General features: G+C 45.5%; 3 protein-coding genes across 3 annotated transcripts; 1 reads left to right on the top strand and 2 right to left on the bottom strand.

Moving 5' to 3' along the window:
• Window positions 1-709: 709 nt before the first annotated feature.
• map3k2 (mitogen-activated protein kinase kinase kinase 2) lies at window positions 710-7085 on the bottom strand. Its single transcript, XM_030086330.1, has 17 exons — window positions 6740-7085; window positions 5193-5262; window positions 4517-4635; window positions 4388-4428; window positions 4195-4294; window positions 4003-4116; window positions 3753-3849; window positions 3524-3654; window positions 3364-3443; window positions 3226-3290; window positions 3061-3150; window positions 2748-2984; window positions 2523-2671; window positions 2306-2437; window positions 2092-2221; window positions 1824-2001; window positions 710-1738 (listed from the first exon to the last, which is right to left on the bottom strand). The coding sequence occupies exons 2-17, from the start codon at window positions 5242-5244 to the stop codon at window positions 1519-1521; spliced, it is 1935 nt and encodes a 644-aa protein (XP_029942190.1). The 5' UTR covers window positions 5245-5262; window positions 6740-7085; the 3' UTR covers window positions 710-1518.
• A 401-nt stretch (window positions 7086-7486) lies between these two features.
• On the top strand, window positions 7487-11586 carry sumo1 (small ubiquitin like modifier 1). The gene is made up of 5 exons (XM_030086367.1): window positions 7487-7611; window positions 7962-8036; window positions 9176-9253; window positions 9369-9440; window positions 9585-11586. The coding sequence occupies exons 1-5, from the start codon at window positions 7600-7602 to the stop codon at window positions 9651-9653; spliced, it is 306 nt and encodes a 101-aa protein (XP_029942227.1). The 5' UTR covers window positions 7487-7599; the 3' UTR covers window positions 9654-11586.
• Window positions 11587-12454: 868 nt separating this feature from the next.
• LOC115383640 (claudin-34-like) lies at window positions 12455-13183 on the bottom strand. Its single transcript, XM_030085773.1, has one exon. It carries the CDS (start codon window positions 13181-13183, stop codon window positions 12455-12457), a length of 729 nt encoding a protein of 242 aa, XP_029941633.1.
• Between the last annotated feature and the right edge of the window lie 2712 nt (window positions 13184-15895).

The raw sequence follows: 15895 nt of genomic DNA, 5'->3' as shown, positions 1-15895 counted from the left end.
TCGGACACGCGTTTTAAAGTCGAGCGGCTTTGAGAATCACGAGAGCGACGAACTGAAATGTGTGATTAAAGCCGGTGAAATGATGCAGTGTGTGCATAGATGGAGCGTTTGAGGTTCTGAATAAAGTGACAAGATCACGTTAATGCGGCTGATTCGACTGCAGTACCGACATAAAAAGCACAGCCAGATGCTGGAACATCTGGCCTATTGGAGTGCATTAATTAAAAAAAAATACAAAACAACAGAGCAAACGGGCAGAGCGCACTGATACCAGACAGCGACGCTCTTGGCTGCAGCAGACGGTTAAGTACCTGTTGGTGAAATGACACACGAGCCTTTAACTTCGTACAGTTTCCTCAGACGTTCCTCTCCTGCTTCTCTTCAGATTATTTTAAGCTGAAATACTGATTAAGGCTTTTTAAAAGTGAGTATTTTCTTGATTTCTTTGTGATAACAATAATATAGTTCAGGATAGTTCATTTCAGGCTGTAAAAAATATATTTCTCACAATTTCCAGATGCTTCAAGGTCCAAATTATTCTGTTTCAGAAAATGAAACATCCTAATTTAAAGCTTGCAAACGAGAAATACTTTGACGGAATTTGTTATAAAAAGAAAAACAAGCAGGTGAGAAATTCCTGATCCAGCTGAAGCAGCTCTGAGAAGCAGCAGAGGAAAATCTGACGAGAACAAAAGGGAGCAAAACTAAATCTCCAGCCACTCCCCAGTTTTATGTTGGCACAGTAACTTGGTTTTTTTTTTTTTTGGTGAGGAGGGGATGAGCCGAGCTGAGATCGAGTGAAAATGCAGAAACGGACGTCGCGGCTGGAGGGAGCTCCGCCGGTTCCGGGCGAAACGGTGTGAAGGCAGTTTTTATCCGGGAGGCAAAGCAACACCAAGTCCAGACTCACTCCGACAGAAACTGAAAAGGCACGCGGCAAAGAACGAAGATGATGGAGGAGGAGGAGGAGGAGGGCAGAGAGACGAAGCGCACGCAGACTGGGGAGGGGGAGTGGAGACTTTCCGGGGAGTGTTTTGTCCGTCTGTAGCAGCGGGCCCAGGTCACCACCGTCGCTCTGGGTTTTGGCAGAAGACTACATTCTGGGGTCGGGTCGGCGAGACTGGGGGGAACCGGGCCGGTCCAGAGTCAGGTCTCAGCTCCTGTAGGTCCACAACGCCGACGCTCTCCCACTCCGGCAGGCGTGAGGAGAGGAAACCGTACAAACATAAAAAAAGGAGTTGTTGTTTTTTTTTCTTTTCTGTTTTTTCATCGCGTCGGGAGGACGGGCTTCGCGCCTCCGTTCCACAAATTAAGGTGCATCTTGCGGAGAAAAATAAAATAAAAACTCGAGTACAAACGTTTTGACGCACCACCCGGCACAAACACGCCACCTGCTCCCAGGTCCGATGTGGAGGCGAGAGGGGGGGGCGGGCTCAGAGGCGGGACCGTCCCCCCGTCAGCTAAGGCTGTTTGACAGGCGGGTGGGGCTGGGGGTGGGGGGAGGGGGAGTTCCAGCAGTTAATGTACAAAGATGTGCCTCAGTAGCTCATCCGCAGACGGGCGCTGCTTGGTCTCCACAAAAATCCGTTTGAGGAACTCTCGGCAGTGGTCCGACACGTGAGGGGGGAGGACTGGGTTTGTGGGCTGCGTCGCGATCTTGAAGATGGCGGCCATGGCCTCAAACTCCGCCCACGGAGGGCGCTGCGTCAGCATCTCCACGACGGTGCAGCCCACGCTCCTGAAAAAGAGGAAAGGACATTTTAGCACCGCCTGCTCCACGGAGCCGGGAGGAGCAGAGCGCCGATCAATCCCAGCGGCCTCACCAGATGTCGGCCTTCCTGCCGTAGCCCTCTCCGCTGATCACTTCCGGGCTCATCCAGTAGGGGGTGCCGGTCACCGACTTCATCCCCGTTCCGGACAGGCAGATGGTCTGCAGCCGCCGGCTGGCCCCGAAGTCTCCCAGCTTCACGTTGCCCACAGAGTCACGGAGGATGTTGGCCCCTGAGGAAGCAGGAGGAGTCACTCCGCCGCCGCTCCACACGCCACACCGCACGAAAAAAAAAAACTGTTTCAGCTTCAAGTCCGGCTCACCTTTGATGTCCCTGTGGACGATCATGTTGCTGTGCAGGTAGGAAACGCCCTCGAGAATCTGTCGGGTGTAGCGACGAGTCACATTTTCCGTCAGAGCGCCGTAAGACTTCAGCTGGTCCTTAATGGAGCCCTGAGAGGAAAAAAAAAAACAACGAAATGAAGAAAATCATCTTCAAAGTCAGTAAAGGACAGAGTTTTATCTGCCAACACTCACTCCAGGCATGTACTCCATGAAGATGGAGAGCGTCCGCTCCATGGAGTCTCGCAGACAGCCGTAGTACTGGACGATCCGCTCATGGCACAAGTTTTTCAGAAGCTGGATTTCACACTCGAGGGCGCTCACCTCCTGAGACGCGTCAAGAAAGCAACACAGAAACCGTTACGTCTCGCAGGTGTTCCGTGTTGCCTCTGTCATCTCGCGCTCCACCCACCTTGCTGGTTTCAGGACTCTCGGGATCAAACTGGACCTGCTTCACAGCCAGTTCCCGTCCCGTGTCGGCGTCGTAGCACAGGAAGACCCGTCCGAAGGCGCCCTGTCCCAGCAGCTTCCCCAGGCGCCAGTTGGTCGGAGCCCGAGGAGCTGAAAGTGACGTGGAGAACAGTTACTTTCGCTGGAGACGGCGCTGCAGCAGGGTGGAAGTGACGTGAGGACTCACAGCGGCTGGGCGGACTGATGTCCATGACGGAGAGGGTGGGGGCGGTGGGGTTGGGGTTGGGCTCGATGTCGCTGCCCCTCCGGGGCCTCCTGGCCGGCCCGGGGGCCTCCTCCAGGTCCGGGGTGAAGACGCTGCTGCCGCTGCTGGTGCTCGGGGACTGCTCGGTGGGGCTGAAGCTGACGGGGGAGCGGAAGCCGTGGACCTGTGTTCGCCGAGCCCGAGGGAAGGTTTTCCGCCCTGCTTGGAACAACGGCAGCCGTCACGATTCCTTCAGGAATCGGATCATTTCTGCATCTGGAGGAGAACGACTCACCATCGCTATAATCCTGGCCAAAGGGAATACCGTACCGGCGGGGATACGTCCCCCCTTTCCCAGACTTCTCGAAAACAGGGATGTCGTACTCTGTAGAAGAAAATATGACGATTTATCAGTAAAGATTTCATTTCATTACCAAGAGGAAGCTCTTCAAACACCTGCCTGGAAAGTCCTGATGGTTGTCGGGGTAGCTCTGTGCTCGGGGCATCCTGGACTTGGGGTAGTCACTGCACACATGGACAGTAATGTGTTAACAACGGGCCGTTTAAAGATGTCCGTGTCGGGTTTTGTCCATCTGACCTGTCTAGCGGACTGTCTAAAGAGGGACAGCTTCCGGACGCAGAGTTCTCCGGACTGCTCATGGACAACGGGTCCAACATCTGGAGAAAACAGAGAAATTCACATCGGAACAGAATCGGCACGCTGCAGCTCGGCTCTGACGGCCCTTCAGCTTCGGTACCTGGTCCATGCTCTCGGGGATGAACTCGCCCTCACTGTTGATGCTGGTGAAGGAGCCGTTTCTCGCCACCTGCTGGAGAGCGTCGGGAATGTATCCTGGAGGAGGAGAGCTGCGGTCCGTTGAATGGGAACCTGAGGAAACATATATATATATATATATAAAAAACATTTTAAATCGTCTGTTTTGAGGAGTCCATGTTGGGGAAGCGCGACAGAGATGGACTGCTCACCTATCAAAGCCAGCATGCTTTTCTTGTCTGCCACCCTGAAGCCCGTGTTGTCCAGTTCCTCGTGGGACGGCAACAACTCCATGTTGGATGAAGAGTTCTGGAGAAACAAACAAAGGCGACTGTTTTGAACCTGACGACTGTTTGACACAGTTTCTGGTGTAACTGTGTCCCAGGTGGGAAAAACCTTTTCTTAAGTTACTCCTCTGGTACCGTGCGTCATTACGTCAAGCGGTCACGTGGCGGAGCGAACCTGAGAGGAGTTCTGGAGCACGAGGAGGATCTTCAAGCTCTTCATGTGAACACTGCGATTCAGCAGCTCCACAGCTTTGTCCAGGTCGTCCTGAGTGGTCAGAGGAATCACCAACTGAAAGACAAAAAACACTATTAATCACCTAGAAAACACACCCTAACAAAAAGTGTCTGGAACCTTGGAGCTTGGTACCTCATTGTTGGTGTAGTGAAGGTCCATCGTCTGGCCAAAGGCCACTTTAGCTTTCGTTCGTAGGTCCTCCAGCTTGACAGGTCGAGGGAACTGTAAGATCCTGCAGAGAGGAGCAGAGGTTAGAGGGTGAAAATAACAGAACTGCTGGTTACCACTGATAACATGAACGCCATCAACACAGAGGAACCCTCACCTTTTCTCTCCTTTGAACTCGAACTTGACTCTCACGTCGTTCTGTTGGAGAGACGAACAAAACCTCTCACATCACGCCGAGTTTCATTCGTGGAGATGAACGAGCATTTGAGAAGATCTGAGCGCTCACCTGGTTCTTGGGAGAGGAGGCTTTGGGTTTGCCCAGGTCCGACAGGAACATGGCAGGACGGCTGGAGCGATGCAGTTCGGCCAGGTCCTGCATGATCGAGTTCAGCGCCTCCTGCTCATCTGGGGAGACCGACGCCAAGTCAGCATGAACATGAAATATATTTGATGTACACTCAAGCTTGACAAGACCTTTTCTTGTATAAATATAAAAACATTGAGTGGCGTGCCCCTGGCTAATATCCCCCTCATTCTGGTAGCACATAAATTAAACTGCCATCACCCCTTTAATTATCCTGGAGTCTCATTTTGTTCTAATGGATGGATCAGGGTGGACATGCATGACATATGCCCTGAATACAAGTAGATACACTGATAAAAGGGTCTGGGGGGCATTCAGTACCATTTGGCAGCTCTAGCCACATCAAGTTTAAGAGTGAAATAAAATAAACATCCTCTGTAGTTTCTGGTCTATATTGCAAGTTTTAAATCTTGCTCAAGTTCCAGTTCGGCAACAGGGATGTATTCAGTGCCAGTTTCACTTAAGCACACAACAAGGGATTATTGTGAGGGAAAGATGTCAAAGACCCATTGTTGGGTGAGGGGTGGGTGGTAATTTAGACAAAAGATGAGGTTGGCACAACGCCAATCAGTAATGCAATCTGAACACACATACATACCCATCATGACACCGCGATTGACCCAGGAGGCCAGGAAAGAGGATTCTCCCATCAAAGGGATTCCTTTCTCCTGCAACACCAAAAAGACAACATAAATCCTGACATGTAGTCATTCAGGACGCCTGTTAAAAAGCCTGAAGTTACTGAGTGATCATGAATGGGTTAAGAAATGCAATGAATGGCACAGTTTTGCATTTAGACTATTTTCGTAGATCATCTTATGAAGATATCATGTAATTTTGTATACAAACCATTTGCTGCACCTTTGACTGCGCACTGATTTAATGGATGGACAATAAGGCAACTATATGATTCAAGAAACTAAGATATCAAGTAAATCAATTAAAAAGACAAGTGTGCAGTTGGACATGGAAACAATCCCCAGCATTCCTTAGCAAAGCTTTAAAGAGACTGTCAGAATGTTGGTTTTAAGTTGTGGCGTCACTCAGCAGAGGGTCATAAGATCTATTCAGACACTTTCACACCCAACATCACTACTAGTTTGACACTTCACCAATACAGACAGACAGCATCCTAGAACAACAGTTGTAGTCATGGCCACACAACCCAAGACCAGAGCATCCTAAGACCAAGACTTTAACAGCCCGAGACGATTAAAAAAAAACACCAGTATATCTCATGTCTAAAACAAAACCAAGCCCTTAAAGGGCTGAGAACCAGAACCACTCTTCAGTCTTGTAACACTTAAAAAAATCCCAGTCTTCCCAAAAGAGTAAAAACAACACCAACCCTAAAATGACAAGACTACATATTAGGTGTCGATGTAGGTCATCACGAACCTGGACGACCTCTAAGTTCCTTTGATTCCACACTTACAGTCTTTCCCAGACCACTCAAATACTGTTAAATTAAACAGAATAATCCTAAAATCCACCTTTTCAGCCACTCTGACTGTGGCAATGTGCACATTATAATATCATTGTTACAGATCACCTTAACCTAAAGGAATTTATTGGTGCCAAGTGTGTATGTATGGATGCATTTCACTCTGTGAGAGTGTCTTTTTATAACCTGCTCTTGAGTGTGTGCAAAGCTCATTAAATGTAATTACAGTATGTGACACCATGCATCTGTATACATGAGAGAATACGTATGCATCCACACAGGTGTAGGTAGGCATGTAAACATGTTCATATTCACGAGGTTCAACTGTGGCGCATTTTTAATCAACCTAAAGGTGTCAAATTAAAGAATAGCCATCATCATGGCCTCCATAGGTGTATAATTACCTTTAAATTGACTTGCCAATGATAGCTGCACAACCCCGTCAAGCTAACAACTGTTGCCTAGCCCAGTTAACATCGTCAGTAAACCATCAAGTAGGGACTTTTCTTGGATAATAGTATTAGAAAAAAATTGACTGTATCAACAAATAGAGCTGCTTAGACAAGCTAAGAGGCTAACGCTGGGAGCTAGCTGTCAGGCCAGGGAAGTTGTCAACCTAAGCTAATGCTAACAGCTCCGCAGTATAAAGGTTCTTCTGCAGAGAGGGTTTAATCCGAGCTGATTTATCTTTAACATCGTACCTGGAGGTTGGTTTAAGTTCTCTTTACTCGCTCATCCACAGGGCCGGTGACAGGAGCCCCGGGCCCCGCGGAGAGCCGCCGGGGGAAGCAGAACTTTGGTAGCCCGCTCCCAACTTCACTCGAGTCCTGCTGGGCCACGACGAGGAGGCCCGACGGAGAGCAGGAGGAGACCGCTGGATGAAACTCGGGGTCACTCACAGCAAGATGCGATATATCCGTAGCTGTGCGCTGCGCTTGGAAGCCTCAAATCAGTCGACCGGTTCCATCTTGAGCCTCTTTACAGCTCGGTTAACGGTAGCTTCGCTCGCTGTTGACACAACCACCTCGACAAGCTCGCAGCCATGAAGGCAACTTTACCGGAAGTGACGCAGGAACAAAATAAAATCACCTTATTTGTTCGACGAGTTTTTATTTTACTTCGACAGACATAACCTGGAAATTAAGCTCCCTTATTTACCTTGACAAGTCCCAGCCTCACAACCCCAAAAGCGTCCAAGAAATACACAATTACTAAAAAATCACAAGATATTTAATTCAATTTTGATGCATCTTTTTAAACGACAAATCGTAAATAATCCTGTATTCACCGACTTAAGTAGGCCTTGGATAGCAGTGGAAGCTGTAAAGGTTTGTCATCTTAAAAAATGTATAAAGCCCATTTTCATTATAAGATTCGGGTTTCACAGAGTCTTTAAGATCTGTTTATTAATTTATTATTAAACAAAAATAGTAAGCCTCATCGACTTCGAGTTTGACGTCACTTCCGTTTGATGTTGCAGTCTCACAACAAGCTGGAGCGGACTGAGCGCCACAGCTAACATCTTTTATTGCTCCTTTTCACCAAAACACACAGAAGAAACATGTCAGATACGGTAAGATCAGAGTTTTAATGAGTCGCCGTTGATTAGGTGGAGCACAGCAGGGTTAAGAATAACAGTAAATATTTTTTGTGGTCACTTCTCCGTATCTGGTTATCTAATATGCTAGCTGTTAGCACGCGTAGCTCCAGGCCTAAAACTTATTGCATTTATGTTAGGTTTTGTAAAGATTCTACAGAAATATAACAACATTCGCCGGTGTCATGTAGCTAAAAGTTAAAAAACGTAACTCATCCCGGACGGTAGATATGAGCTGATTGGAGCTTTAAGGCCTTTCTGAGTCGTGTTTTACACTGAGACGCTTTCTGTTGTTGATTTGGGTTTGTTTACATCTTGATTCTCAGGAGACAAAACCTTCCAGCCAAGACGGTGGAGACAAGAAGGACGGAGAGTACATCAAGTTAAAAGTGATTGGTCAGGTGTGTATACACACAGTGCTGGGTGGGTCTGAAGAATTGTGTTGTATTGATCACAGGTATGTGTTGATATACTGTATTTCCCAGTATTCCTGAAGTGGTTCTGTGCTGTGGTCATCTGGTTGAAACCACGTCTGCATAATGGCTTGATTTCAATTTATAAAAGTAATATATATGATAAATTGATTTAATTTATGTCGCTTTTCCACCGCTTGAGCAGTCATTAAAGCGTTTTACACTGTTAATAAACATTCACATACACATTGGTATGGAAAAACGTCATTAAAAGTTCTTTTACTAGTATTTCCTGTACTAAGTGTTGATTACTAAGTACTAAATATTCCAGTATTAATACCAGAGGAAGAATCCACACACCAATGGAGACAGCTGCCATGCAAGTCCCTCAGTCCATCCAGTGGGATGGCAGTGTTGCACATAGGAGCAAAAAATTAGGATTATTGACTGTTAATACTAAATCAGAAGCACAAAACAAAACAACTAAGTTTAGTATTAGAGCATGTTTAGGTGAGAGGCTAATGGAAGTAGTGATACAACTGGTGTCCATTTTCCAATGATCTTTTTTTTTCTTTTTGCCACCTCAGAGAATACGCTATTTCTTCCATTTGTAAAACTTCCCAGACTTTCTCAATCCACATACTGTATGCCTGTTTTCAATATACATTTCACTCCTGCCGTTGTCAGACTTTTCAAAAGCTTTTTCTGAACTCTGATTATTAATACCTGTTTATATATACTCAGGTTGTGCCACTCTTGGATCTTTTGTAATATTCCTAGATTTTTTTATTTTATTTTATTTTTTTGTGATTTGTGTAGTTTTGCTGCTTTAATTTAACTCCCAAGTGTATATTTGAAATCTGGTCAACACATGACTTTAGGGACTTTCTACTATATCTGATGACAAAAAACATCAACTGCAGTTGTTTGTGTCCAGGGGAAAAACAATTTCATAATGCTTGTAGTGGGAAATTGTCTGTTCGAAGAGGATCAATGGATTGTATGATCTGAATTTTCTGGATTTACAGAGCTCCCAGAATGTAATCTTTCTGTATTAACAGTCTGTTGTCTCTTTTTGCCTTCAACAAAACTTGAGCTTCTCATGACTTCCTCTCATTTGCCCACAGGACAGCAGTGAAATCCACTTCAAAGTGAAAATGACAACACATTTAAAGAAACTGAAAGAGTCCTATAGCCAGAGACAGGTATTTTTTCCATCAGCCACTCCTTCTTCATCACTGATAAAAGACTATGAGTCAAACTTCTGTTTGTTCAAACTTTGGAACTAGAGGAAAAAGATGATGCGTTTGTTTCACCCAGGGTGTCCCGGCCAGCACGCTAAGGTTTCTGTTTGAAGGACAGAGAATCGCAGACACCCAGACTCCAAAAGAGGTACACACGTCTCGATTATTCTAAAAACCTTTGCATATCAGCTGTCATCAACTTCTGGAAAACCTGCAGTCGTGAATGATCTGTACATTTTAACTGTTTACAGACATATTTCACTAATTCATCTGCGTTTTCTGTCTGCGTCAGCTCGGAATGGAGGACGAGGACGTCATTGAAGTGTATCAAGAACAGACTGGTGGACTTTGGAACGATTAAACCGCCTGCATTTCTAAGTCCTTATTTTTCCCTTGGTTTTTTTTTTATTTTGTATGTATGTATTTTTTGTTCAGTTTCAAACCATCTGGATCAAAATGGACTCAATTAGGGCTTCCATGTGTCAGGGCAGGAAGGTGAAGACACTGAGGTAAGGGTGAGGAAATGGAAAGCGGGTCTCTGGATGTGCATGTTATTTCACATGGGCTGCAGCATCCAACGTGATCATTACTCCCAAAATTGCCAACACACGCAACTTTGTTGTTTACAGTGTTGGCAGAGACTAAGAAAGGATTTATTCCTCCTAAAATTGAAAACGTTCTTGTGAAAATGTGTCAACTATTACAGGTTTGGTTTTTTTGCCGTCTTTATATGTGAACTCATGTGGCCGTAATCGGACGCGATTTTTTTTTTTAGGAATTCCAAAACAGAGACAAGTCAAGTTAAACTTTAATTGGTTAAGCTGAGATTGAGATTGCCCAAAACCAAAAAACACTGATGGATTTGAAGATTTTTCACACCCCAGATGGCTGTACCCCAACAGGTTATTGTAACTTAGTGGGTTGGGATGTATGCAGGCAACTTATTAAGTTACGAAATAGTTGGACTCATTACCATACAACTGATAAAGTCAGTCTATCAGCAACATTACTGTCAGTCATGTAATAACTCCTCATTTCCTGAAGCCGCCACACGTGACCTCGTGGAGGCTTCCGGAAGCAGCACTGCCTGTTGAATACATTCCAGATCGATGGGATTCACTCATTTGGAACAGAAAATCTTTCTAAAAGTCAAACTACAAGACCTCCTGTCAATGTTTCTTACCTTTGATTTCAGTCATTTACAGCCTGTGTGTGCCATGTGTGAATTGCTGCACCATTATGAAATTGTAAAAAAACAATTGAGCTGAAGCAGTCATATTGGAGATTTGAAACCTTTTTAAGATAATAAATGTGCTTTACTTGTACATGTTGTATTCAGTATTTGTGTTTGAATGACAAGCCATGTGTATCTCCAGTGTTCTCTTATTTATAGCTGAGGGTTTCATTCTGTAGTGATAGAACAAAATATATTCTGCTAGAGGAATATTTTGCTTGCCGACAGTCGCAGTGTGTTCAGCCTCCAGCAGTTGGTGCAGAGGGAACATGTTATCACGGGACGTCAATGTTTCGTTTATTTTTAATTTTTCTCTTTGCTTCTGGAATGAACGTTTTATTCTGTGTACTGTATGAATGTCCTCCAGAAGGTGAAGACCAGTTGCAGTCCCTGCCCCAAAGATTTACTTATTTTTTTTTACCTTAGTGTGAAGCAGTCATATTTACGTGACGGAGATCCACATCTGGTCACAGCTGCAGCAGATGCTGGATCGACTGCACCTCTGGGACAGTCTGAGCCTGAACGGCCTGCAGCGTCATGTTTCTCCTGCCACACCTGACGCTTCCGCCTGCATTCGTAAACATTACGGTCGGAAAAATTCAGTGATAGCAAGTGAAAGGTTGCCGTGCTCCCAGAGGTGTGTGCAATAAAAGTAATAAAAACTGACCTCCAGGCTCGGCTGCAGCCTCGCATTGTTTCAGACCTTTCTGCTGGAGCACACACACGTGTTTTGGACGAGTGCGTCGTTATCAGCTTCAGAGTTTGACCCTTTAATTTAAATCAGGTGTGTTTAAGCAGGAAGACACCTCGAGCAGCGCAGGCCGGCGGGCTTGAACTCTGCTCCAGCAGCTTACCTCAATTGGATTCCCTCCGCCTGAGCGTTGCGTTTGTGAGCGGCTCCGGTGATCTGTAGTCCAGGCAGAATCCCCCCCCCCAGGCAGGACAGGCAGCGAGGTCGAATAAAGGGACTGTGTGTCACCAGAGGAACATTGATACAGATGGTTTGAAATTCTGGAGATGAGGTTTTGGCTTTTTTTGAATAAAATATTTAAAAAGAAAAATGTGCGGGTTGTGTTACTGTGTGTCTTTGCTCCTTTTGGTCGAATAGTTTTGCAAATTAGTGATTTCAGCCATTTGACAAAGGTTGGCATTGCAAGTTGTATAATTGATAAAATGCAGCACAGAGTTGATTTTTTTTTTATTTGCATGTTTAAAGCTTTGAAATTTGTTGGTTTGGTTTATTAAAAATGCACAACATCAAACAAACATTTCAAATTGTCGTTAAACTTTTTATTGAAAGTCTGTTCTGCCTTTATATGACTGGTCAGTCATTCAAAGGAAATACATTGGTATCAAGCATCGTGTTTCTCATGTTTAGTAAATGAAACCTAAATTCTACAGAACAACCAAAACAAACTACTTTAAACTAAACTGAAGAGCTTGGATGAGAAAAACATACAGAAATACAGGATATGCTCCTTTTTATTGAGTATAATACATTTAAATCATGAACCACATACGAAATAATAGATTTCCTGTTGAAATCCCTCACAGCAGCTTCTGAGCAGCTTACAAAATCTGTACACGGAGTGAATTGGTCTATAATCTCATCACGCAGTGGCTTCTTGTCCTGGTTAAGGTCAGCCTGTCCTCCAGTCCCACAACTGGAAATCGCACTCTGTCCATCCACTGAAGCTCCTTTGGCCAGGACGAGGGGCATGAAGTCCTCCGGCTGCACAGCGAGCGCCTCCTGCAGCCGTGGCCGATTCAGTAAAGCGCCTCACGCAGCAGGTAGGGTTGTTTTTGTCGGTCCCAACAAAGGCAACGTTAACAATGAATCATGAACTTCATCCTCCGGACGGAGCAGCGTCAGTGAAGATCAACACGAATGCAAACTGCATTTCTTCTTCTCTATGGAACCCCAGAAGTCACAGGTGTTCGTGTAATTCGAACACTGGGTTGTCCTTCCCCTTGAGGACCGTGAAAAGGCCTGTCGGCGCCGGCCTGCTGGCAGGAACCAGAGAGCACGGCGTCCCGGGTTTGGCCCGCGCCGGAGCCTTGTATCTGCAGAAGACCATCCCAGAGACGACCATGAGAGCCGCTCCCACCATCCCGACTCCGATGCCGCAGCCCACGTACTGCGCAGCCGGGGCCGGGGGCAGTTTGAAGTCCGGGGGGAACTGGATGGTCTGGTTGGTCACCACCGAGGTCAGATTCCACACCAGAGGCACGAGCGACATGACGGCGGCCAGCAGACACAGCGCGCCTGTGGCGATGAAGCCCACCGAGCCCCTCTCCACCCCGAAGTACACGTTCCTCATCGAATAGAGCCCCCCGGCGTTCCCGCAGATCCCAACCAGCACAGACAGCAGCATGAGAACTTGACCTGCGACGATCTCTGGGGGCGCGAAGGCCTCCGTCGGGTCGATGTACTTGCAGTGCATCGCCTGGAATCCCGGGCTCACCACGGTGTGGCTGTTGAAGCAAGCCCTCCACAGCCCGACCCACGCCACGCCCGAGCTGACCACGTCCCGGTCGGCCAGCAGCCACACCCGCCACTGGATGAGTCCCAGGGCCACGGAGATCAGGATCCAGCCCACGCAGGCCGCCCACAGGGCGGCGAGCTGGGCGTGAGCCGTGTGAGCCAGGTAGGCCATGATCGAGTCTCCCGAATCCCACCGGCAGACGGGTTCATCTGGGAGCAGCAGCCTCCGCCTGCTGTCAGTCGGTCTGAGAGGATGGAGACACAGGAGCTGATGAGTCACAACCAAACTCCTCCATCTGATTCTAATCCACCCGTAAAGATTAGATTACTCCATTTCCTCTTTCCCAATAGCGTCCCTCTTATTATGCAACTACTCCATATCAACACACTCCCCATGTTGATGTCCGTCACATCTCCAGTCGGAGAGGTTGGTACATTTTTGAGCATCTTTATTTTCTATAAATTTTTTCCAATAGAACGAAGTTAAACAGTAACCACACCTAGAAGAAGTAGTTTCTGAGAGGAGTAATTCAACTGTTTCACTCATTCAGTCCAATTTAGGCAACATACACGATTCTCAAGAACAAATACACCATATTTAGGTGTGTGGTTGGAAAAAGACCTCTCCTTTGAAACACATATACATACAACTACTAATAAACTCAACTATAGTCTAAGAGCATTGTATCAACCTGTGAGCTGTTTCAGTTATCAGGTAAGGACAAGAATAGCCACTCAGTTACTGCTACCTATTCTTGACTATGCAGATGTTGTCTATTTTAATGCTACCTCCACCTGTTTACATTCTCTGCATCTACTTCAACTATCCAGAATGCTTAAAGCAATATCTTGTGCCGTATCATACTCTGTACAGCCTCCGACACGCGGATCAGGTTTATTTTACAGTTCCTAGAACCAACACTGTTTACGGAAGATCTGCCTTTAGTGTGAAAGCTCCTCTTGGCTGGAACAACCTTCCTACTCATATCAGATCAATCACTTCTCTATCAATGTTTCAAAATGCCATTTACAGTCATCTTCGAAGCATCTGTAGCTGCTATTAGTTTCTTCATGGATGGGTCTTTATTGGAGCAATGTAAGAGCAGTATGGGATGATGTACAAACAATGATTTGGAGGCTGGTTGAACACAGAGCAGGTTGTCGTTTCTAGTTTTGATGTTCTTGTTTTCGTGGGATTTCGATTTGTTGTTCTGACTTTGCACCTGCACTATTCATTTTCAGTTTATGTGGAGGTCCCCTTCCAAAACGAGATGGCTCATCTCAAGGGGCAATACCTCTGTTTTAAAATGTAAATAGATTCTGAACTCTGCCCCGGATGGGAATCGATCAAGAACAACAACCTTGAAAGGTTCTATCGTTAGAAAAAATTAAAATATAGACACAAAACGACGAAGCTGAATGGTCTGGCGGTGAAACGCGTCTGAAACACACGGCTGGTTTATTACATGTTTGGATAAAGCATTTATTGACTGATTAAATACAGCTACATGATATCCGCATGTTTATCACCTCATATGGTTTTTACTAAACTGATCAAATCTATCACCTGATCCAGAATTAAGTTTTTAATGTAGGAGTGAACGAGCTTTTATTCAAACTTAAACTTCATAATTCCTTAAATTTTAAGGGAAAAAAGTTCTGATTTTGACACGATCTTTAAAATTGATATTTTACAGTGTTTTGAAACACTTAAGTGTGAAAACCGTATTATAGATATGACCTTTTCTGACTCTATAGAAACAATTTGCAGATATTTAATCCACTTTGAAAACTCCTGCTCTGAATAAAACGCTCAGGTTTCTGAGCCACATCAGTGAAAAAACAAACTGAATTCCCTTACCTCCCTGTGGCCGAGCTCCCGGTGAGGATGTCTTCAGAAATGGGGAAAAACAACCAGAGTGAAAACAATGTGACGAAGGGTTTTTCTTTTCTTTTTTTATTGACCGACAGCCCAAGACTTCCTCATTGTCACACTGGCAGCCTAGAAACCGTTTCCCGGTACGTCTGTGAGGCTGTAAATGATCAACCTGTGATGCAGACGCAGTTTGTTTATAATATAGCAAATTGGGGTTTGGGCACAAGTAGATCACTGGACTGTTTGAGGTTTCTCTGCTCTGAAACACAGATTTCATAAAGACAATCAGAAATAAGGAGCAGATCAAGGACTCTTTGGCTTTACTATAATTTTTGAGCAAATTAGGAGAATTGAAGAGGCATACAGTGGAAATCAGCGAATAAAACGATTTAATTTAAGTCTGCATTGTGTTATTTACATCTAATCTTTTTGACTTTGGTGGGGCACTAATGAATATCCCCTTTGTTTCAAGTTTAGAGGAAAAATGATTTCTCCTCAAAACACAGTCATGACCCAAATAGCAGCTATATAACGTTTTACAGTTCAAAGCTGTAAAACCAACGTGTTTCCATCATTGCAGGTGACGCAGAGCAGCACATCAACCATCCCGAGTGGGGAAACAAGCGGAATCCGCCCCGACAACGACGGGAAAATAAAGGAATGACGAAAGCAGATGACAACAACTCGTGATCTTATCATTTTATTGCCTTCAAGTTGGAGAAATGAGCACACCACCACGCATGTGAGGTGTGGGCCGTGTGGAGAAACAGGAGCACGCCCACGTCAGTCCATGGAGATCACAGGAGGCACGTCTTTCTACACGGGGCCAAGCCGGGGAGTAAAGTGCTAAAACTTCTTCTATTGACCTCCAACTCCGAGTCGTTCAAAACGGTATAAAATGTCCAGATTTTGGGTGGTTGCTTCAAATAAAAAGCACCAAAAATACATTTAAAAACTATAAATCCTTCAGTCTGACTTCTGAACAGGCTCAGTCAAGTCCACGTCTTA

This window comes from Salarias fasciatus, assembly GCF_902148845.1.
Source record: "Salarias fasciatus chromosome 23 unlocalized genomic scaffold, fSalaFa1.1 super_scaffold_20, whole genome shotgun sequence".
In the NCBI taxonomy this organism is placed as follows: Eukaryota; Metazoa; Chordata; class Actinopteri; order Blenniiformes; family Blenniidae; genus Salarias; species Salarias fasciatus.
The sequence above is the reverse complement of the archived record's forward strand: the minus strand, read 5'-3'. Positions and strand labels throughout refer to the sequence as shown.